General features: G+C 35.9%; 3 protein-coding genes across 6 annotated transcripts; 2 read left to right on the top strand and 1 right to left on the bottom strand.

The window, feature by feature from the left end:
• Positions 1 to 3,869: 3,869 nt before the first annotated feature.
• LOC132308926 (prohibitin-1, mitochondrial-like) lies at positions 3,870 to 13,740 on the top strand. 2 transcript variants are annotated; one of them, XM_059807227.1, is made up of 6 exons: positions 3,870 to 3,982; positions 5,455 to 5,627; positions 8,821 to 8,937; positions 12,261 to 12,431; positions 12,818 to 13,030; positions 13,306 to 13,740. In XM_059807227.1, the coding sequence occupies exons 2-6, from the start codon at positions 5,460 to 5,462 to the stop codon at positions 13,507 to 13,509; spliced, it is 873 nt and encodes a 290-aa protein (XP_059663210.1). In that variant the 5' UTR covers positions 3,870 to 3,982; positions 5,455 to 5,459; the 3' UTR covers positions 13,510 to 13,740. The 2 variants fall into 2 exon arrangements, with proteins under 2 accessions (XP_059663210.1, XP_059663211.1); XM_059807228.1 differs by lacking the exon at positions 5,455 to 5,627 and having other exon boundaries at positions 3,898 to 3,982.
• A 1,595-nt stretch (positions 13,741 to 15,335) lies between these two features.
• Positions 15,336 to 15,996, top strand: LOC132308925 (glutaredoxin-C9-like). The gene has a single exon (XM_059807226.1). The coding sequence runs from the start codon at positions 15,431 to 15,433 to the stop codon at positions 15,872 to 15,874; it is 444 nt and encodes a 147-aa protein (XP_059663209.1). The 5' UTR covers positions 15,336 to 15,430; the 3' UTR covers positions 15,875 to 15,996.
• LOC132308924 (protein ECERIFERUM 16) lies at positions 15,783 to 21,334 on the bottom strand. Of its 3 annotated transcripts, none has more exons than XM_059807225.1 (6): positions 21,179 to 21,334; positions 19,764 to 20,242; positions 18,547 to 18,656; positions 17,423 to 17,527; positions 16,339 to 16,995; positions 15,783 to 15,902 (listed from the first exon to the last, which is right to left on the bottom strand). In XM_059807225.1, the coding sequence occupies exons 2-6, from the start codon at positions 20,149 to 20,151 to the stop codon at positions 15,894 to 15,896; spliced, it is 1,269 nt and encodes a 422-aa protein (XP_059663208.1). In that variant the 5' UTR covers positions 20,152 to 20,242; positions 21,179 to 21,334; the 3' UTR covers positions 15,783 to 15,893. The 3 variants fall into 3 exon arrangements, with proteins under 3 accessions (XP_059663208.1, XP_059663207.1, XP_059663206.1); XM_059807224.1 differs by lacking the exon at positions 15,783 to 15,902 and adding an exon at positions 20,379 to 20,541 and having other exon boundaries at positions 16,110 to 16,995; positions 21,179 to 21,324; XM_059807223.1 differs by lacking the exon at positions 15,783 to 15,902 and having other exon boundaries at positions 16,110 to 16,995.
• Positions 21,335 to 23,648: the final 2,314 nt, after the last annotated feature.

The following is a 23,648-nucleotide window of genomic DNA, read 5'->3' as shown; positions in this document are numbered from 1 at the left end:
CCACCAAGACAGAGGCGTTGGCGTTGATCTGAACAGGCACGCAATCGAGGCGGCCGCGGGAGTTGAGGCTGATGAGAAGCGGGAGGTCGGCGCACATTAGCGGCGCCACTAGATCAACACAGTTATGGGATCTGCAATATTATTCATTGGGGTTCAGATCAGGTGGGGTTGTTTAGGTTTTGGTGATGGTGAGGTAAGCGAACGGTGGCGGCGCCTATGTTGATGAAGAAGAAGAAGAAGAAGAAGAAGGGCTTTTTTTCACAATATATATATATATATATATATATATATATATTATAAAATGTGTTGCTAAGGACATTTTAGTTCAATTTTTATAAATAGGACCTATTTGCACAAATGTCATATTTTAGGAGTATTTTTTGCCTGGGAGAGATGCAATATGCATTGTAAGCATATTATAAGGATATTTTTTGCACTTGACCTAATAAACAATGTGCTAAAACCAGGGGCGGAGCCAAGATTTTATGGTGTTGGGAGGCGAACTTACAATTAATATAATACTATTTTAAGCCAAATATATATATATATATAAGGGTGGATCAAAAATTGTATAATGAGGTGGGCTAATCTATTACGAGTAAGCTAGTACTACTAAAATTATTATTTTTTTTAATTGGGCTAAAATTACCTCTAGGGAAAAATATATACATTTTGGTGGATTCAAGCCCACCAAAGCCCATATTATCGATTATAGTAATACAAAAATTTATCAGACCAACTATAAGCCTATTTGTGTCAAAAAAATAAATAAATAAATAAAAATAAATAAATAAATTTGCCTATATTAAGTTAAAAAAAAATGACATAAATATGTACAAAACTTAACAAAAAAGATCAAATAACTACCACAAAAGATCAAATAATTATCTTTGAGACAATGAAATTCATATATTATCGATTGGTAGTAAAGAAGCTTTTTTTATCTTATCAAACTTTCATAACAAACACAAAAAAACAAACCGTAAGAGAATTAAGCCAAAATTTAGAAAACTTTCAACCGTAAAGAAAAGTAAATATATTATCTATTATTGGAATTGGGCTTAGTTTAATATAACAGGTTTAAAAAAAAAAAAAAAAAAAGTAATGTGTTTTTAATAGAAAGTTAGATACTATTTATAATTAGAAAATATTATGAGGGGCAAAGTATGCATTTATTTATACTATCCCTGCCTCCGCCCCCGAATTATTTTTTTGTTTAATCTTTAAAAATAAGATCGGTTCAGGAACAGAATCCTCGTATGCCTACAGATTAGTTAACATTTTTCACAAATTTTACGTTAAAAAATAATAATAATAATAATAGAATCTCTCTTTTCAAATTAAATAAATTAGAGAATTGCAGTCTTTTATCCATAGCGCCTTTTATTATTTTTCTTAAATTAAACTACAATTAGAGTAGTTATATTATTATATATAGTCATCACAACAACTACCATAATAGAGTTCTCAGGAACCAACCCACTCACACAGTCTTATATCACTTCTTTACTTGGGATTGGTATTGGTACACTCCCTGTCAAGTACCTTGGTGTCCCTCTCATATCCTCTAACCTGAAAGCTCAGCACTGCAGCATTCTTATTGAAAGGATCACTAACAGAATATCTCATTGGCCTTCAAGATCTCTATCTTATGCAGGTAGGCTGCAGCTCATCAAATAAGTCTTGGTCTCAACACAAATTAGGTCAAGCCTTTTCATTCTCCCAAAGGCAGTTATCACTGAGCTCAACAAAATCTTTAGATCCTTCCTTTGGTCAGGGCCAGAAATGAAGTCCAGCAGTGCAAAAGTTGCTTGGGTGAAGGTTTGCATGCCTAAAGAGGAAGGTGGCCTTGGCATTCCAAATTTGGAGCTCTCAAACAAAGCAAGTATCTTAAAGTACATTTGGGATTTGCAAACTAATGTAGATGACAGACTATGGATCACTTGGTGTAACACATACCTCATTAAATCAAGAAATTTCTGGTCTCTCAAGATCCCTCAGCCTTGTTCTTAGAGTTGGAGAAAGATCTTGCAGCTCAGGCATCCTGCAATGCTTCTCATTCACCACAAAATCGGAAATGGCTCAGACGCAGTTTTTTGGTGGGATAATTGGATCACTGGTGGCCCCCTCAGCACAAGGTATCCTCTTAGTATTCTCACAAATGCTGGATTCAATGACACTGTTATAGTTGGCACCTTTATCACGAATTCAGCTTGGTCTTTCCCCATTAGTCTCACAAATGCCATCCCTGAGCTACTCTCACGTTCCCCCCCCCCCCCCCCCCCCCCCCCCGCGGGTCCTTCTAGATGTGACAAAAAAGTTTGGTTGGCATCCCCAAATGGTTTATACAATCTCAAATCCACAAAATGGCATCTGGCTGACCATTTCCCTACAGTTCAATGGCACAACTTAGTTTGGAAATCCCCCATCATTCTTAGAATGAAATTTAACCTCTGGCTAACAGGCCAATTCAGACTTCCTACTCTTGACAGCAAAGTAATGTCTCGCCATGAAAATGTTTGTGTTCTCTGCAACAACAATCAAGAGTCCCATCAGCATCTCTTCTTTAATTGCAGCTTCACCTCCCCAATTTGGCGATTCATCAAACTCAAATGTAATTTTAGTACTGCAATCTCGAATTGGGAAGACCTAATCCACTTTATAAGCTCTCAATGGAGGAATAACTCTCCCATGAACTTGCTGCGCAAAGTATGCTTCTCTTCTATTGTTTACCATACTTGGGAGGAAAGCAACAAGAGAATCTTCAAAGCAAAAAAATCAACACAGAGAGCAGTGCTTGCAAGGATCACCTCTACAGTCACTGCCCTCCTGAAGCTAGGTTTCCTGCGAGAAAGTCCTTCTTCAAGACGGATTCTCGTGGATTGGAACATGTCGCCAACTCACTGTCCTCCTCCTCCAAGGCCGCCGGATTAATTTGATTGCAGTTGATGGTGATCAATCATCATCCTCTGTTAGGGTTTCACCGGACCGAGCGCTAACAATTGCCATTAACGGCTAATTAGCCGTTAATTGCAGTTATTAGATTGAACCGTTGTTTGGGCCATTCTTTGTTTGGGCTGTTTGGGCTTGTCTCCCTTTCCTTGGGCTGTTTTGGCCATTGGCCCGCTCGTAATTCTTATTTTTATTAATATTAGTTGCTTTAAATTCCAAAAAAAAAAAAGATGGACGGACCCTTACAACCTTATAATGTGGAATTTTGGTTGTTGCTTCCACGAAAACAAAAATTTTAAAAATTCATTTTAACTTGTGATAATTTATTAGGTAACTTTTAATTTTGATGATTCTAAACTAAATAATAACACAATTTTTTTTATTATTATTGGCAAGAAATGTGTGTACACTCACATTTTCTTTTCAGGATGACTTGAATTTTCTACTATTATTTTGAATGCGATAAAATTCCACTACACTATAAGATTCTTAGTAATAATATAGTTGTGACACAAATCTGAAGTTAATATATTTGGATTAATCATAATTGTGATCACGTGAACTCATGTTTCCTTATTTTGAAATTTAATCTGATTAAACACATTTTATTATTATTTTAATGTAAACTCAATATGGATATATTATTATTATTATTGTGTAATTGTATGATCCAAATCATCCTTTTCATAAATTTAGTTTTTCATTATATCATTTTGGATTTGTATTTTGTAACTTAATTAATAATCAGTTTATATGACTAATTTAATTTAGACAAACTAAAGGGTCCCAAATCCCAACTATTATTACTATCAATTTTTATTAGGTGGATACCATACGAATATGACCAAAATGTCATTTAACTTTAAAAGAATGATATATATATAGTTAAAATAAATAGATAAATAAATAAATAGTATTAAAATAAAATAAAACCTTAAGCCCACAACATTAAACCCTTCCATCACACTCTCTTAACAAATTGAGCGCCCGCTGTCAAGATCATCATCGTCTCTTCCTCGGCTTCCATTAGGTAAATACGTCTCACTCAATAAGCTCTTTCAGATTTTCAGTTCTCATAACATTCGTATGCGACCTCCAGAGCAGAGCACAGCTAGATTTCCTCTAGTTTTTTTTTTCCCAAACATTTCTAGTTTTTTTTTTTTTTTTGAATTTGTTATTTATGTATTTAGAATCGAGTCTGATTTACACAAATCGATTCGATCCCGGTACTCAATATACGAAAACTAGGACTTGTTTGTATATTTTTATCCGTTTGACGTGTTCATGAGGGTGATATCTAGAGATATCATGTTTTGTGTTCAAGGTCCATTATCGTGATAATCGTCCTGTTCTTTTTTGTTGAGTTTGTAAATTTCACATTTCTTAAAGCACATGCTTCTGATGATGGGCTTGTTCATGAAATGCTAAAAAAGAAAAAGAAAAAGAAAAAAAGAAGTAAGCTTCTAATGATGGGTATCAAGAAATGCAAACCTCCCCCCCAAAAAAATAATTGTGTGAAAATATTGGTCGAACTATTTGGTTTATTGGAAGTGGACCCACTTGCACATTTTCATTTTACAAATTGTCTCAATCCATTTTGTTTAATGCATAAGCAAGGATTCAAAAACTGTTATTATACATATCACACTTGGTAAGGAAAAAAAGCCAGATTCTAAATAGGATTCTGCAAGTTGCAACAGAAACATTTGATTTTTGATAGGATTTGTGTATTGCATGTCAAGAAATTTCTTGGTTTTTGTTTAGTGAGGACAAGGACAGGTGAAGAGATAAGATATTTCATGCACTCTCTCTCTGTCTCTCTCCCCACCCTCCACTATGTGTGTCCCCATTGGCATTATTTCTCAATAGATCCTAATCCCTTTGTTATTCTCTTTTCTAACCATGTATATGATATATAAAGCTTTATTGGATGCTTAGTACAAAATGTATCTGTTTTTTGGTCATTAAGTGACATCCCATTGACTAAGGTCTGTTTGAAGTTTTCTTCAGAATGATTTTCTGTTCATGGAGAATTGAAGAACATACAACAATTAGATAACTTGGTTGCCGGTTTTGTGAATTAGTTAAAAAGCTCAGTTTTAGAGCATAACATTTTTTTTTTTTGCATTATTTAATAATTGTTTTGTTTTCTTCATTTTTAAAATTTCAAAAATTGTTTTTAAAGAATTGAACCAAATAGACCTTAACTGTTTAACTAGGATAAATTATTTACCATTCTGGAGACAATAATTGAGAAATAATTAGCTTTTATTTATTTATTTATTTATTTTTTTATGTTAATTGTTTCCTTGGTAATTTTTAATTTGTCATCTATTATGTTTCTCTCTTTCTCTCTCTATCCTTGTAGCTTCTTTTTTTCCCATCCCCAATTTGTTCAATAGTATATACATTTTTTCAATGCCCTTTATTTAGTGCATGATAGTGTTTTTTTTTTTTCCCCCCTTTAGTTTATTATCTGAAGTTAATTTTACCTATTTTCAGCCATTATGAATATGAATTTCAAGAACGTTAAAGTTCCCAAAGCTCCAGGTGCTGGTGCAGTTTCTGCTTTACTTCTTGCACTTGGTACATATGGAGCTACTAACAGTCTGTACAATGTTGAAGGAGGACATCGGGCCATTGTGTTCAACCGTATTCTTGGTGTCAAAGAGAAGGTCTTTGTTTCGCCTTCATGTCTTGTGTTTGTAAATGAAATTAGCACTTGTGCCATTTCAGAAAATTTTAATTAGATTCGAATTGTTTCTTTCCATGTTTTCAACATTCAACTTATTCTTCTTTGTATGTTTTTTTTTTGGTTGTTTGTCTTTTATTTGTTTATTTTTATTTTTTTAAATTCGAATTGTTTCTTTTTCATGTTTTCAACATTCAGTTTCTTCATCATTATCATCTTCTTCTTATTTTTCTTCTTCTCCTTCTTCTTTTTTAACCATTCAAGTTGCTTCTCATTTTTCCAACAATTATAATGATGTGCATTCCAGTAACTTGTTAGCTTTCTTAGAGGTATTATTTTCAATTCTGTTTTGAACACTTTGACAACTTGCACTCTGTTATCATATGTCATTGTCATTACCAATGTGGTATGGTTCTGGGAGTGGTCAAATGGATATAGACCTAACCTCCGTCAGTTATTGCACAAAGTGGTTGATCTCAGGATCCGACCAGCATTTGCTTCACAACCTGAGCTTTTGACAATGTACCAAGCAATTGCCTCTATTTTGTTAAAATATATCATCTAGTTTATTTATTCCCTTCTCAACAGTAGTATCTTTAGTTGCTGATTATTTAACAGATGTGGGAGTAATTCGATGAAATAGTTTGGTTTGATTAACACATTCACGGTGTATCCAAACGCCTGGTTGGCATTTCATTATTAAACTATTATAATGTTGTACTCTCGATACTTCCATCATTCACCACACATCTATTTGGTGTTGATGGCTGATAGGATTTTAGTATTTTAGTTGATTAAGTATTTTTTCAGCTGTGTAACTGTAATAGAAGCCCTTTTAGAGGTATGTTTTATGTAGTCTGCATATCGTAGCAGCTTCTCATTTTCATTTTATGCAAGATGTTGAACTTTTTTTGACATCAACCTTATTATGAATTTATAGAAGCTGCATTTCCAAACATGCCTAGATAAGGGCTCCAAATGAACCGAAATATCCATGAACAGCTTGGGTTAGCTCAGTAATAGCTTGATAAACAAAAAAGACAAGCTCAAACTCATTTCATAGGATCATTTCATACGAGCCGGCCCTGAGATTTGTCTAACTCAGTTTGTTAGACTTGTGATTAAGAACCCACATATCCATTAAGCCCATTAAATTTTTTTTAGATTAAAAATCCCAGTACTCAAAATGGTATTGACAATTCAATGAGGGCTGTTGGAGAATGCCCATGATATTAAACATTTTGGAGATAATGTTAAGGTGTTTCTCATATAGAGGAAAGGGACGGGATAGCTTACTTTTGCAACCAATGTGAGACAAGTGATATATGACATTTGAGCATGGTGAAGCATGATTCTTTAGAAGAAAGGGAGGAGAAAGCTTACTTTCTGGGATAAGATTTAACACGATACAACAAAAATTGAATGTCTTCACTTTGTTATGTTTGTCCCACATTGCCTTGGGTACGGAAACCTCCCTTCTCTTTTCCGTATATAAGACTTCCCCACTTATTCCCATCGGCATTGTTGAATGGATTGACATTTTGGGGGGACTGGGATTCTAAGAGTTTAATGTTAATTTAAATATTTTGAAGTTCAAAATTCAGGAAAAGAAATATATGCTAGTAATCCGAGCTCAAGCCAAGCCAAGCTTGTGTTCAGTTAGTCCTAGTTCAAGCAAGCTTCGGCCGAACCCGAATAATCCAAAACTCTACTCAGCTCGGTTCATTTGCAGCCTTAGCCCAGTCAAGTAAGCCAATATTTCCTGAAAGCATTGACATGAAATATTTAAACTACTTACATTACCACGTCACTGCTTCTATTGCTTGCTGTACAATTGCTGTTCTTCGAATAAAAGATGATGAGCTATTTAGTGTAATCCCGTTGGGATTTCTTTACTTGGCGCTATAAGTTAGTTCTATTCTATTATTTATGTCCCGTTGCTTCTGTTGTCATTCTCAAATTGCTATGGACAAATTTTGGGAATGTGTTGTCTAGGTGAATGAATGACAATATTAGAGCCACATCCTTTTTCTCAAATAGTTGCTAGTTAATGAATCTGCTTTAGTCAAAAGTAGTGTCTAACATTACTGCACATGTGTTGAGTACTAACATTAATATATAGTGGAGTGCGTAGCTTATGTTCATTGCTTGGGTTATGTTGCATGGAAGTAGACGCAGGACATCTTGATGATGTGACATGGGCATGCTCATAGACAAATTTTTAAAAGGTTGAACATCGACACACTAAGATTCTTACGTATACGGTATACACAACATTTTATATTTAGTTCTTCAAATGTGGTATATCCTTGTATATATTATCCTCATGCTTCTGTTGTTGTATGAATTCTTGAAAAATCATGCTCTTTTCATTGTGATATTAAAAACAAACAACTGAATACTGGAGTGTCCATTTATTTTTCACCCATGTCATCTACTTCTTTATTATGTGCATTACATTACTAATTTATTTAATGTTTGACATGTCCGGTGTCCAGTATGTGGGCAGATTTGCTGGCAAGTATTTGACACTGCTTCCTCTGAAAAGGCAGTCATATATTCAGCTTAAGGGAAATAAGTTTGTTTTAAAGAGTCAAGAAGTTCCAGCGGAGTTGATACAATAAAAGTTGCTGGACGTACTGTCTGTTCACGAAAGCGTACAGTTTGAAGTTTGAAACAGGATAGTACGTAGGGGATACCGCATGAAAGAAACCTAGATCCTTCATCTCTGCTTCACTTAATGACAGGACATCTTATTTACATCTTAGTAAAGTGCTGAGAGATCTCTTATAGATTGGTGGGTGGCAGGGTGGGTAGGATGTGGGGCATGATGGATTCCTTTGGAAGTGGTAGAGTGTCTTGGTGACGATTTACAGTTATATCCTTCAGAGTTTGTTGTAACAGATAATAGACACTAGATCAGATGTTAACATGCCATCTTTTTCACTATCAACACACTTTTGCATCATTTAGGAGTCAAGATTTGGTGCAATTGGGAACATCCTATACTATATGCATGAACATGTTTTCTTTAGTTTCCATGCAATTTGCTTGTCGAATGACCTTTGGCTTTGCAAATTTTAATTTTCAATTGTGCATCAGTAGAGTCGTAGATTGTAATATATGTTTCTTCTTGGTTTCTACGCTTACAATGTGCTTATACATGGATTGTGCAGGTCTATCCTGAAGGGACACATCTGATGATCCCGTGGTTCGAGAGGCCGGTCATCTATGATGTTCGTGCGCGTCCCCATCTGGTAGAGAGTACTTCAGGGAGCCGTGATCTCCAGATGGTATATACATTTAATAGTTATTTCTTGTAGTAATCTGCCAGAACTCATTTTGATCATTTGTGTTCAGGTTCTACTTTAAATTTTGTTGCATATTTTCACTTTCATCTGAATTATCATTATCGTTTAATTGTTTCTTTTTTGAAAGGCATCACTGTTACTTGTAATGGCCATCTCTCTATAATTTCTGTGTTTTTCTTTTTTGAGGTTAGCTATTAATTCCCTTGCAAATGTTTGGAAATGATGAAAGCTACATGGGTTCTGTTATTGGAGTATGATTGACCCTTGCAGATAAGTTTTTTATGTACACTAGAATACATCTTCTAATGGGCCTTGGAGATGCACCTTTTCATTGCATCTGAGGGTAAACTTTATCATTTGCCTCACCCTTATAGTAGTCTTCTTCGTTCTTTAGTTCCACTAACTTGGAAAAGACTCCTTCCTAATTGGAGGATACATGTTCAGGATTCTTATAAGCTCTCTCTCTATCTTACTCCCTCTTATTGGTTTTGGATTGGGTTAGACGTTTTATGTATTTGTTTGCTCCATTATCTGTTATCTTTTGTTGTTAGTCACTACTTAGTCCATCAAAATTTATATGATAGTCTTTGGGATTCTACTTTCTAATATCCTTTCCCAACTCTTCTTCTTCTTATTATTCTTATATATATATATATATATATATCTCCTGTTTCTTCAGTTTTTGTGGGATATCTTCTCTCTTTGTATTCTTCTTTCCTCCCCCTCTCCCTATTTATTTATTTATTTATTTATTATTATTATTATTATTTGGGGGTGGGGGACAATTTCCGTTTGTTACTTGCTCTGTAAGGAGCATCCATGAGTGATTCGGCCATCTTTTTGTATACTGCCCCCTTTCTCTCAAATCATGGCTCAGCTTCTTAAAAAGTTGCAGCATAGCCTGCCTAATGCATCTTTCAATTTAGGATTTTGTGGAGGGGAAGGATTGGAGAGCATCAAGTTAGAAATGAACTGTATTAAGGAGATCCATTCTCTTCGGACTGTCTTTGGTTGATTTGTGAAGAGAGGAACAGAAGAATCTCCAAGCCCCAAGGACAACAATTCTGGATTGAGTGGCTTGAGTCCATTGATACTCATAATTGAGTCACCTTTGGTGCTCTTGCATTTAGATATGGTATTCCGTAAGTTATGGCAATATTTATGTAACTTGGTTCTACAGTCTATACGTTGTACATTAATTTTGCCTCTTTTTTTGTGGTATTTTTAAATTTTACTTCTATTACGTTTCCTTAGAAAGTGTCGAAGCTCCTACAGTAATGTGTGCGGTTCCTTTTGTGAAGAAAATTTCAGGTTATAAGCACCTCAAATAAAAAAGGATGCTGCCATGGGGAGAACTATTTCCTGATGTATAGAAGAAAACCTTAGTTAAGAATACCACCAGAAAGGCAGGAAGCGGTTATCTACACTCCATCATAGGAAATGTTTTCTTTTCGGACATAGTGTGTTTCTTGAATTATGTACTTGTTTGTCTGTCTCACTGTTATGGCTATGGGGGATACATTTTTTTACATTATATCATGCTCTGATTGCTTAGTTTAAGTTTTGTTTTATTGCAACAGGAAAGTTGTATGCCATGCACATAATAAGGTATGTAGGATCTTGAATCCCCCACTTTTACTACTCTTTTAGAAGCTCCTCAAGTTCCTTTCACGTTTTCTTACATTCAAGATTTGATAACATCAAGTTTATGGAGATTTGGGAAAATTTGAAGCTTGAGGATCTGCATTTATGTATGTAGGATCTTGAATCCCCCACTTTTTCTACTCTCTTAGAAGCTCCTCAAGTTCCTTTGACATTTTCTTACATTAAAGTAACAGATTAGGGAAAAACTTGAAGTTTAAGGATCTGGAACCTTCCAATATAATTTCCTTTTAATTTTTATTAAGATTGATAATAAAATAGTGTATCGCTATCTATTAGCATTTACTCTTTACAATTTTATCTGCTAGGTTTAGGGATGGCAACGGGGCAGTTTTGGGCGGGCGAATGCTCCCCCTACCCCGCAATGGTTTAAGTTTCCCTTCCCCGTCCCTGCCCAAAACTGCTTAAAAGGGGTGCCCTCCCGGCTCCCACCCCATCCCCGCCCTGTTTAATTGTTTTCACCCCTTGGGACCCGCCCTGCCCAGTTTACAGTACTTCAAATTAGCCGATCCCAGGGAAAACATAACTAATTATGAATGATGAAACTGAACAATTGTGAACAATAACTAATTGTTATCAACATTTAATCAAAAGAAAGAGAAAAAACTACATTACTCAAAGAGAATGATGAAACTTAATAGTTATGAAACAAATATGTAGCGTATTTGGAACAGATCAGAATGGAGGACAGACAGAGAGTAAAGGCAGTAAAGATCTAAAGAAAGAGAAGAAATGTGAGATCGGAGAGGAGATCGAAGTAGAGAAGGGTGTCAGGGGAAGTGTTATGAAAGCCGGTGGTCGGAGAGGATGATGAAATCCAGCGACAAAGGTATGTGGTTGGTCGAAGGTATCAAGCGGTGAGCTTCTGAGATCTGACTTCTGAGGGTGTGTTGGTGGTCAATCTTACTTCGTAGGTGTCTCCGACTCTCTAGAATGGCTGAGCAAGTGAATTTGATTTAGGAAACTAGGGTTTCTTTTCAGGGGAAGTATGATGAAAGCCGGTCGTTGGAAAGGATGATGAAAGCTGGTGACGAAGGTATATGGTCGGTTAAAAAGAATAATATAATGAAATGAGATAAATCTTTATTGAATGTGCAGTTTTGGTTTTGAAAGCAACCGCGCCTAAGATAGGTACTTGTTTAGATATTTTCTAATTTCATTTTTTCTGTAGTTGAACTGTCATGCGTCATGCATAGTGCAACAACCGTGCTTAGAACCAAGATGCTAATGGATGCTAAACCTGATGCATTTTCTTCTTGTACCTATTGGATGTCCCGCTTTCTATGATATGTGAGACTATACCTGTTTCATGTCTATGATTGTTCAGTTTTTCTCCTGCATTGCTTTTTATTTATTTTTTAATTTTTCTGGAACACAGAGATATGGCAAAGTATACAATTTTTTTGTTTGTTCGTTTAACTATACATGATTGATTAATTTCTCTCTTGCATTTCCTGATTTCTTTATGAAATCTGGATTTTGATGCTTCTTTTGTATTGCTGTATCTCTGCTGATGTCATGTTATTAATGGGTCTCTTGCAAAATATTGATTGTTCTCCAACTGCACTGTGTTTTTTATGAATAATCCTTATTATTCTGAGTCTGATTACTTTCTGAACTTGGCTTTGGGTTTTGCTGCACAGGTGAAGATAGGTCTTCGAGTTCTTACCCGTCCTATGCCAGAACAATTACCTACAATTTATCGGACACTTGGTGAGAACTACAGTGAAAGAGTTCTGCCTTCAATCATTCATGAAACTTTGAAGGCTGTGGTTGCGCAGTATAATGCCAGTCAACTCATTACCCAGAGAGAGGTAGGCAGCTAAACCATTACTACAAGGCAGCTCACATTGTATATTCAAAATTGAATGTTATAAGCAGGAGTGAGTTCTTTTGATTAAGGTTCAAATCGCAATTTATCGTGTTAACTTATATTTTCCTGTTATGCATCCTCATTGGTTGACTCTTGACAGTTAAGCTCATGGGCAAATTTATTTTAAGAACTGTTTGCTTCAAAAATTACTATGCTTTTCCAGATTGACTGAAATAATGAGTTCCACTTCTAATTAGATGGAAAATTTGTATTATAAGTGGTTCCTTACTCTACCTGTATTTTGGCTTCTTTGTGTATTATTTGTAGTACAACTTTTGGAAAATTTCTGGTATAACTGAGTTTCAGCAACCCAATCATTATTTGTAGAGTGTTAGTAGGGAAATACGGAAGATATTGACAGAGAGGGCAGCCAATTTCAACATTGCACTTGATGATGTCTCCATCACAACCCTAACATTTGGTAGAGAGTTTACGGCTGCAATCGAAGCCAAACAGGTGGCTGCTCAAGAAGCTGAGAGGGCCAAATTTATCGTGGAAAAAGCTGAGCAAGACAAGCGAAGTGCTATCATCCGAGCACAGGTGTGAAAAAAAAAAAAAAATAATGCTGATTCTCAAACTAAAATTGTGATCTGTACTTTTCATGCAAGTTGCCGCAATGGTGTGCTTGAACATGAAAAATTGTTCAGGGCCAAACTTTTTTTATTTTTTCCTTGGTTTCATATTTTAAACCAGGACTCCCTCTCTCTCTGGAGGGTATAAGGATTGGTATTCTGTCTTTTTTCTAAATGGCATTCAAATATTGAGTAGTTCTTTCCCCTAATTAACATTTGCCCTTTTTCCTCTCTGGTTTTCAGGGTGAGGCCAAGAGTGCCCAGCTGATAGGTCAAGCTATTGCCAACAATCCAGCTTTTATCACACTGAGAAAGATTGAAGCAGCAAGAGAAATTGCACAGACAATGTCGCATGCAGCCAACAAGGTTTACTTGAATTCAGATGATTTGTTGCTGAACCTTCAGGAAATGAACTTGGAGAGCACGAGTGGGAAGAAATGGGCATAGCTTGAACTTTAGTTTTGTTTACCACATTGTTAAATGTGTGAAATTATTATGTAAAAGTCTGCGTAGCCGACATTTTAAATGGGTTATTTGTATTCTTGAGACTCTGGAAAGAGGGAATTTAATTAGCTTGAGAAAGACCTTAAATGGGGGGAGCTGAATATCATCTGGGAACTCTTGAAATTGTTCATTTGAGAGTCTTCTATGCAATTTTTTGATGATGTTTGACTTGAATATGCGATTTGTGGGCTATACTCCTGCTTAAGTGGGAGAACTTTGTGATGAGGTTTCATACAACTTCAACAAAAAGGTAATTTCTCTCTTTCCTTAAGACCTATCATAATTAGAAATGACGACATCATTCCACAAACACAGTAGGTTGGTGAGAAGTAAAAGAGGGGACTGTGACATAAAAGAGGGGCATCCTTGCTCTTCACTTTCAGGCGATTAAAGGGTTGAGAACCTTTTCAAATGGTTTTGTATGCAATGAGTGATGGAGGGCGATTTTGTATGCAATGAGTGATGGACATGATGGATGCTTCACTGTAATAGACAGATATAGTTGGATATGAAAAAAGTTGTGTTGGATATTGATTACAAGCATGATAATGGCCTAGAACAGTTTTCCATATGGTACTCTTGATGCAAGTTTCAGCAGAGTACTTTGTATTTATCTAATATAGATACAGTTATTTTGAATTAAAAAAGGGTGTCCAAGTTACAAAGCACTATAGTTCAATTGTAGGGGATTTATTAGAGCTTCATATGCTTCCAATAGTGCATTCATTGGTCGGTAACATTTGAATTTTTGTGACATTACTTTCTCGTCTTTACTGTTTTCTTCTTCATCATCCATCTAAGAATTCCTTCATCTTTAGCCATGCATACGTTAGGAGTACATTACATAAGAGGATATCATATACTAGTATAACTCAAAGTTACAATCACTCAGCTACTGCAGAATGTATATACTATTTAGAGTCATTCTGCACCTCAGTAGGAGGCATTCATATCATATTGCAAATGAGGATGTGGTGGTGTTGGAATTAATTGTGGCGTACTGCTGCCTTCTTTGACTACACGCTACACAATCAATTAATAGCGGCCTTTCTTCTTTGCTACTGGCTGTTATGTCGAAGTTATATACTCCCTCCGTCTCTTTTTTGTTGTCCGTTTCGTAAACTGTGACTCACAAAAAAGAGACGGAGGGAATATATATATATAATGTATATTTACAATGTCGAAGGATATCAAACTAGGCGTTGTTTGGCAGCATATAGTAAAGAATTAGATTACGCTCATTTATTTCCTTCAATTCTATTTTTCGAAATTGAAAAACCCAAATACATTCACCCGATGCAAGAGGGTTTTTTAATATTTATTTATTTATTTATTTTTGCGTGGTTAATCATGGTTGTAACAACGTACCTATCATGAGAGACCTCTTCTATCTATGCTTTATACCATATATGTTGCCTTAAATCATTATTCTGTATATCTATTTCATCATCCGTTTTAATCAACAAAAGTAAATGAGTGAGAGAGAGGGAGGGAGAGACAAGTCTTATGTATGAACTATGAAGTGTGAAGTAGGCATCGGGTATCCAATAGTGGGAAAATTTTAGAATAAATATCAAGGTGACATTTAAAATATTTAAATGGTAAGCCCCAACATGTGTAACGCGTAAGAAAGCGTAATTGCATGCGTTGACGCCAAAAGTCTTCCAACCACTCATCACGTACCTTCCTTTTGTGACTTTTGTCCTCCACCACCATCTCCAATTATATATATATATATATATATATGCACACACGCACAATATCACCTCTATCTATATATGCACATATATACATCCCAAGAGCCAAGCCCGCCACATTCCGTAACCATTATACACCCCTCTCTCTCTAGCTCTCTCTCTCCACAATGCAAGAGGCACTCCCTTACAAGATGTGGCTTCCAAGCCCCACACCAAACTCTAACGGCATATTACAGCTCATGAATTACAACGATACTAAAACAGGGAACAGCACTGAAGTGATTGAAGGATCAAACGATCATGTTAAGAAAATGTTATCAGACAATGCCGTCATAGTGTTCGGTATGCGTGGGTGTTGCATGAGTCACGTAGTCAAACGTTTGCTTCAGGGTCTCGGCGTCAACCCAGCGGTGTACGAGGTCGATGAAGAAGATGAGGCCAGTGTTGTCCACAAGTTGGAGGATACAATTGGTGCAGGTGATAGCCGGTTGCAGTTTCCGGCTGTGTACATCGGAGGACGGTTGTTTGGAGGGCTGGATCGGATTATGGCCACTCATATTACCGGAGAGTTAACTCCCGTATTGAAAGAAGCTGGGGCCTTGTGGCTTTAGCTGACAATGGCTAGCTTCATTACAAATCCTATCATAGGAAACAAAATTTGACCCTTAATTTCTTGTTTAAAGTCTAGACAAATTTCTATCAATACAAAACCAAATTACATCGTTTTTGTTAATTTTTTTTTTTTTCAAATTTACAATTTGTTAATGAGATGCGTGACTGTGCATGAGTGTGCTTTATATATATATTGGTATACAATTTTTTCAAATTTACAATTTGTTAAGGAGATTTAATAAAAATCACAGGAAGCCACATTAAAAGTAATATTTCCTTCGCAACACTATTCTTTCACCTACTTATACAAGTTGAAGCACAACACATTTAGTTTCTTGGCCAAAATTCTTTAGCTTACTGACAATTAAATTGTATCTAACCATGAATCAAAATCATCTAATACATTGGATTTGGAAACAGCAGCAGCAGCAGAAGATTTTATATCAATAGAGGCAGCCATTACCTCATGGGAACGTGGTGCACCATTTTGGTTCTTCAGATTTGATGTTATATTGACTAGGTCATCAATGGCACCGTCAAGGTCGTTGGTCACTAATGCAGATTTTGATAAATCTGAGCCTTGCTTCAAAGGTTCAACAGAAGCCAAATGAACAGATGAACTTCCGACTAACAATGAAGTGGAAGTTCCTTCTAGTGGCACATCAGATGTGTAACCAGACTTCCCTGGGAAGCCAGAGGAATCAAATAACTTTGTTTCATTAAATGAGTCAAGAAGCATGTCCAGTTCTGCTTCTGCATCTGCTGCCTCAAACCGAGATTGTTGATTCTTTGGGTTTGCATCAGAATTCACGTTGACTTTTGTAACAGACTCCTGTTTGGTGCTTTTACCAGTTCCATCAAATTGCTGGAGATCATCCTTGACTTGATTCGTGAACTTTGACCCTTTATTAGCAGAGATTGGAACTGGATGGATTCTGCTGGTGCTGGTAATTGTAATGGTGGTCTGAGATGACGAAACCTCATATTGATGCACATTCTTATCCCCTTGTGAAAGACCATGAGAGGTTGGTTCCCCATAATCTTTCTTAACCGCTTCACTTCCATATGTTGCTTGATCCTGGTCAGATTCCTGAGTGTTGCTTTCTTGTAACTCAGAACACTGTCATATAGAGCATAAAAGATGAGTGGAAACAAATTTAAAACACATAGAATGAGATAAGTAGAAATTTCAAACTTTTAAGAATTGAAATTATGATAAGAAATAAGTGCAAACACAGAATAAATAAATTGAAGCATCTTTCACGGAAACTTTAAGATCTGACCACACTCCATTTCAAACCAAATAATTAAACGGAAGTCCAAACTGTAATATAGACTCAAAACAGTGACCAAGTTAAGCTAGCATAATTTGGAACTAGAAGATTGATGGGGGAGCTACTATGACATCTCAAAGGATATTTAATAATGAACTCCAGACTCAGAAAGCACTGGATGCTATGAAAATGGATTTATCCCTGACTTCTAATTTAGCATTACATTTATCAGAGATGGTAAATGCAAGCTACAAAGCAGCTAATTATATATACCAGCTCTGGAGGTAATAAATCTGCTTCAATGAAAAGCCTTTGTGATAGATCTACTTTTGCAAGTTGTTCGGCGAGAGAGTGCAGATTCAGGGAGAGAAATGACGCCTGCAAGAACATACAAGTAAACCAAACCATTTAGGAATAAACAAATAAATAAACCAAAGCAAAGCAGAAAGTGGCTCACTTAATGGAAGAATTCCTAAAGGACCTCAAATAACCAACCACCTTACCAAAAAATCCTCACATAACCATACCACCATCCAGTCTCCATTTCTTCTTATCATCACTCATGATAATATTTGTTGCACTCAGGGACCTATCTATTCCCCAATTATCAACATACCAAGAAAGTGTACAATTCTATGTTTTTACATCAACCACCGCTTAACATCAACTTTTAGTTTATGTATTAAATATTGAATTAGCGATGTATTGAAAAGACTCCACTGCTGCAAATGGCGATTCTAATTTTGTTTTTTCTTAGTTGGTACTCACACACACATGAACCCTTGACCTCCCTTTGGGAAGTAGGGGCCTGGTACCACTAGGCCTCTGGCCTGTTGGTGCGATTCTAATTTCAATTTCCACTTAGTTTCATCATGAATATTAACACGAATTATTAGGGTGGTTTTATGATTAGGAGAAGGAAGCAATTATCTCATGTTGATTATAATTGAACAACAACACTAACAAATGAAATCAAAGGTTCAAAATATGGAGCTAGCACTTTGTCAAAAAAATAAAGGAAAGAGAAAAAAAAAGAAAAAAAAAAAAAGAAAAAAAAAAAAAAAAACCTGGAACCAGCACAAAAACTACAATGGTGGCAAAAGAAGAAATGAAAATTTCCTACATATGTTGAAAATGACAAACAAAAGATATAAACCACAGTGGTAGAACTTCTATATATGAGCATACAAAATATATTCAATACACTGGATCAACAATGCATTAACAGTCTCTTACACTTAACTTTACGCGGGCGGGGTTGGGGGAAACAATGCATAAACAAATGATTTGGTATATTTGAGAATGGTAACTTAGACTTATCCTTTATCCTTGTCTCTTTTGCATAATTTTAGTCTCATTCAACATAAAAACATAATGAATAAGAAATGATGAGATACCTCATGAGTTGCAGTTGCTCTATCTTCTACAATAAAATTATCATCTCCCATCCATGACAGAAGGCTTTGTCCCTTGACAGAAAGCAGAGACTCTACTCCCTGGTTGAAGTCTAAGAAAAATTGAAGTCAAATCCTAGATCATATTTCATATCAGAACTTTCGTATCAAGTTTTTTGCAATCTGCTTGCATCAGTTACAGCCCTTGCAACAGTTCAAGAACAAAAAATGCTGGGAAAAGATACCAACTCGGTAATATAAAGGACTGATAACAATGTCAAAGGTGTCATCAGATTTACTAATAATTATGTTGTACAGGATAACAACTCAAAACTGTGGAAAAGTATATGCTGACCAAGTGGTGAAGGAATGTACAATCTGATCCTGGTGTTGTCATTATATATGAATCCAGATTTAAAAGTCATGTGCTATACTTTGTATATGTCAATACTGCAGGATAAATTACATCTTAAAAAATAGTTATGCAGGCATAATATATCCAACAGATATTTTATGATGAAGAAAAAAGAAAACATTAGGAAAAAGCTGAAGCAAAACTTCGGTAAAGATTGAAGGAACTGGTTCAACCACAAAGACCCTCCTCTTTCTCCTACCAGGCCATCACCATGAAAGGATGAGACAACAGGAAAAATGGGAACACAAATACCACTATTTACAAAAGGAAAAAGAAGAAGTATGTTATAAGTACTAAGGCAGAAAAATCACGATTATGGAGCATAAGTAAAGATGCCACACCACTGAAAATGGTGATGTATTAACATTCAAGACGAACAATAAACAAGTAGAAGTTAATTTCAAAACCCAGATTTTTCTCAATGACTTATAATAAACGTAGCCATCAGGATCGAGGGTGGACGCAGTTCTGCCAAAACTGGCAAGTCATATGAGATGATTGAAATTCAAAATAGATACATATCAACGTTCTCATCATCAACTGATTTCCTCGTGGACAATGGCAGATTAATAAAGAGAGTATTATGACATAGAGAAGTTAAATATTTTGGCATACAGAAGTTGGATAATTTCTTAAAGAAAAAATTATGTATCAAATGACAATTAAAAAATCAATAACAAACCAATCACTTATAGCAGATCAAGCCGATATTAATCTACAACTTCTATGCCTCAGCTAAACTTCGCTAAAATGAGATAAATGACTCAAACAACTACGGCTAAATTAGGAAGGAGAAAGTACACACCAGTTAGAACATCATCGAGTGATGGAAAGCTCTCTAAAGTGATATTTGTTTGAGATTGAGACTTAGCTTCAGAAATCAGGTAAGCAAAGTCTGCCCCTTTACTCTTTGGCACAATAATGTCAGTTGCTTGACTCATGCTATCACTGGATTGACCTTCTGAACCCAACTCATACTCTTCCTCATAACGATCCCAATTTGAGGGTAGTGCACTAGAACCCTGAGACTGTCGGGAGGATTTGCCTCTAACTTGCTTTCCCAATGGCTTATTTGCACTTCCGGTTCCAACAGCCCCACCAGATGTCACTTTGGGTGTATGAGTTGGATTATGCTTCTTACTGAGGTGTTGAGAATGAGCTCTCTTCGATTTCGCTAAAGCTTTCGCATCCATTTTCACTATGATGTATATATATATAGAAACCAAAACTTCCCAGCACGATGACAATTTGGTTCTAGCTCACTTTGTTTGCAACATAAAGGATCTGAAATCATTAAATTGAAGAGAAATAAGAGCTACTAGCCCACTGTGTATACTGTTGAAATTCTTTTGGATGAATGTAAAACCTTAAAAAAATAAAAAATAAAATAAAAAGGAAATATAATGTTGGAAGCGCAGACCATTAAATGGCTCAGGTGAAGTATGTAACATGCAATGAATCCCAAAACTAGCACATGTATTTGGTCACCATAACTTCATTAACTTAGCATGACAAATCATGATGGGGGAGACTGAATACAAGGTGCACTGTGCATCTTCTACAGATTGAATTTCATGTGGAATCTGCAGGAAAACATTCAGAAAACAATGCGAGGAATTTGGTTTTGATTCTTAAAAGTGACCAAAAAGTCACATCACAAAATTCACAACTTTCTTACACTCTCGAGCTCCCATGATGACCTAATTGAGCCGAAGAAACTGGCAGAAATAATATAAATCTGTTTTTGAACAAAATCTAATTGGGACCATGATACTGCAATTGGCATTATAGAAATCCACAATTGTGTTGCTTTAGGCACCAAAAGATTTGAAATTGAAATTAAAATTAAAATCTATAAACCTTAAATCCACACATAAAATATCTACATTCATACATACATACTAATTACAAACTAAATGTGTCCATGATAAACATTAAAGGCAACATCTTCCCCATTGAACTAACACAAGCAAAATAAACAAGTCAAATAAATTGAACATAAGCCTTATTTCTTCTTAGACTCATAGAAAAAAAACCTCAGTAATGGTGAATCAAACAATTGCACTCCAATTACGAGAAAATGTAGGAAATCGAAACAAAAACAAGAACTTTTTTGTTTTCCTCACTTTTCCAAGCAACCAAACAGTGTTAGGTCTAAAACATAACATATCAGATATCGATAATCAACGATAATTATAGAGTATAAATAAGAGCTCATACCTGATCTCTGATTTGCTTATGAGAAATGTTTTGCGACTCGCACCAGAGAATTCGGGAATCGAAAAATCCAAAAATCTCTCTCCCCCGTGGAGTCCTGACTCAGAGAGATGAAAATATATTCTTGTAGCGGTTATTTCCTGGGTCTGACCCACTGGACTCAGGGCCACGACAAGGTATAAAACAAGTATTTTGTTCCAGGCCGGGTCTGCTATCTGCTATAGGCCAGAATGTGTCCTTTGGTCCGATCATAAATCAGCCGTCAGCCCAAACTAGGTCTGGCATATGCAACATTTTTCCTACACTTTTTTATACGGACCAGAAAAATAAAATAAAAAGTGCAGTAGTAAATTACCTTATAATTACGTCGAATGAAAGTTTTGAAAAATATGGAGTCAACCTTTCCAGAGATTTGAGTTTGTTGGAACTTGGAAGAGCTGAAACTTCCAACCTTCGACATATTAAGCACATTATAATTTCATGTTAAAAAAAAAAAAAAAAAATGTGATGTCTGTGTATTTATTGTGTGTGTGTAGTGTAATATAAAAGTAAAAGAAAAATAATTTAATGGTGGGGCCCACAAGGCACTTTAGAAAAGGGTCAAGACCATAAAGTTGGTCTCATTTTCCTGATTCCCTTTCTCTCTCTTCGTGCATCTCTCTCTCAACCCGTAAGCTCATATTTATCTTATTTTTTGGTTTCAACTTTGAGGTTAGATTTCTCACTCATTTTTTGTTGGAATTAGGTTCCGTTTAAGGCAAAACGAAGCTCGTGTCAAGCTCTATACATACATACCATCAATTTCCAGTTTTGAGTCTTCATTGGAGCTCGAATTTAAGGACCCATTTTCTAGGGTTTTGGTGCAATCTTGAGGTAGGGGTCCTTAATTCATGAAATCTTGTACCTTAGTGAGTTAATTACCTCTAATTGTTGTTTAATTTGATTAGCTGTTTAAAATCTAGAGAATTGTTGATATGTATGCATATATGTTAGTTGTGTGACTATATTTGTTGATGGTTCTATGTGAAGCATGTTTAGGACTTGATTATATATGTTCATTGTGCTAGAACTTGTTATATATAAGCATGTTATGACTTTCTTGATTATTCTTGCGAATTATGCCATGTTGCTTAAATTGGATAAAGTATGGAATGATGAACTTGTGTATGTCATTGAGGTATTCATGCATTAACATTGGGCAGGAAAAGGGAAAGAATTGATTTACTTCAAAAGGGGGAAATTTCGGGAAAGTGTTTTTGATGAAATGATTTTATGCGAAACCCGGTCGCTGCGAGGTTACCAACGGGCCGGAGGTTAATATAGCCTAGAGGGGACTAGGGAGTCGCCCTAGTGTGGTTGAGCTAGCTGGGTCCCATAATGACGCCGCGGGGTTACCAAGGGTCAAGGACACTAGCCAATCCTTCTCTCGTGTCGCGGCGGGGTTACCAAAGGGCGGGCTGTATTAACGTTTGAAAGTGATGGTTTTGAGAATGAAAATGGGGAGTGTCATTGACATGCATTGCATTGTTTATAATTGGAATTGAATTGTATGTTGTATTTGATCCCCTACGTTGTATGATCCCTATCTCCCATTGGCCTATGCTTTGCTTGAATTCACAAGGACACAAGATTTGTGTCTTAAGTGTCTCTGCTGAGCTATATGCTCACCCCTATATCTATATATTTTTTTTCAGGTCTTGGAAAAGAACCGGTGGACGACAATCCACCCCAACTTTGAAAGTTGCTAGAGGAGCATTTTCCTTGTTATTTTGTAATAGACTACTCCTTTGTTCATCCCTCATTTTTTGTAAAATTCCAAAAGTGTAATGATGTAAATTTCTTTTGAAGAACCATGATCATGTAATACACTTATGATACTTGATGACATATGGGATGCGAACTTGATGATATGTAACTTGTTGATGAATAGAAGGATAATCCTAGCTTGACGCATTGTCTAGATTAGTAGGTTGTATCATTATCTTTTGTTGCCGTGAATTCGGAAATTAGTTGCATGACAGGTTAAATATGCATTTAAACAGGTTGCGGTAGGTCCATTTTTAGGGGAGGTTATGCCGAATTTTTTTTTAGAAAAATCGTTACAAATTTGGTATCAGAGTAAAGGTTCGAAAACCTTTAGGACGACGGGTAGAGACCTACATAGAGTCGCATGGGATGTTGTTTGTATTGTTTACTTGACTATTTGTTACGTGGTATCTTATTTAAATGAGTATGCTTAACTGCCTATGTGCTTACTTGCTTACTTGTTTATGTTAAAATGTTTCTTACATAGTCTTGCATGCTAAGTGTTGTACGGTATTAATTCTTGTTGAGTCGTCCACAGTGGACCTTAGTGTCATGTTTCTGAATCGTTTTCTCGTTTTATAGCACGATGTCACGGCGTGAGGAACCTAGAGAAGTTGGCCCTAGGCCAACAAGGAGCGATATTGGTGAGAGCTCTAGCTCCAATCCG

Source organism: Cornus florida, unplaced genomic scaffold (assembly GCF_030987335.1).
Source record: "Cornus florida cultivar Cherokee Brave unplaced genomic scaffold, ASM3098733v1 CherokeeBrave_3.0.0_Hap2_Chr05, whole genome shotgun sequence".
Taxonomy (NCBI): Eukaryota; Viridiplantae; Streptophyta; class Magnoliopsida; order Cornales; family Cornaceae; genus Cornus; species Cornus florida.
Note: the sequence above shows the minus strand (reverse complement) of the source record. Positions and strands in the feature narration are given on the sequence as shown.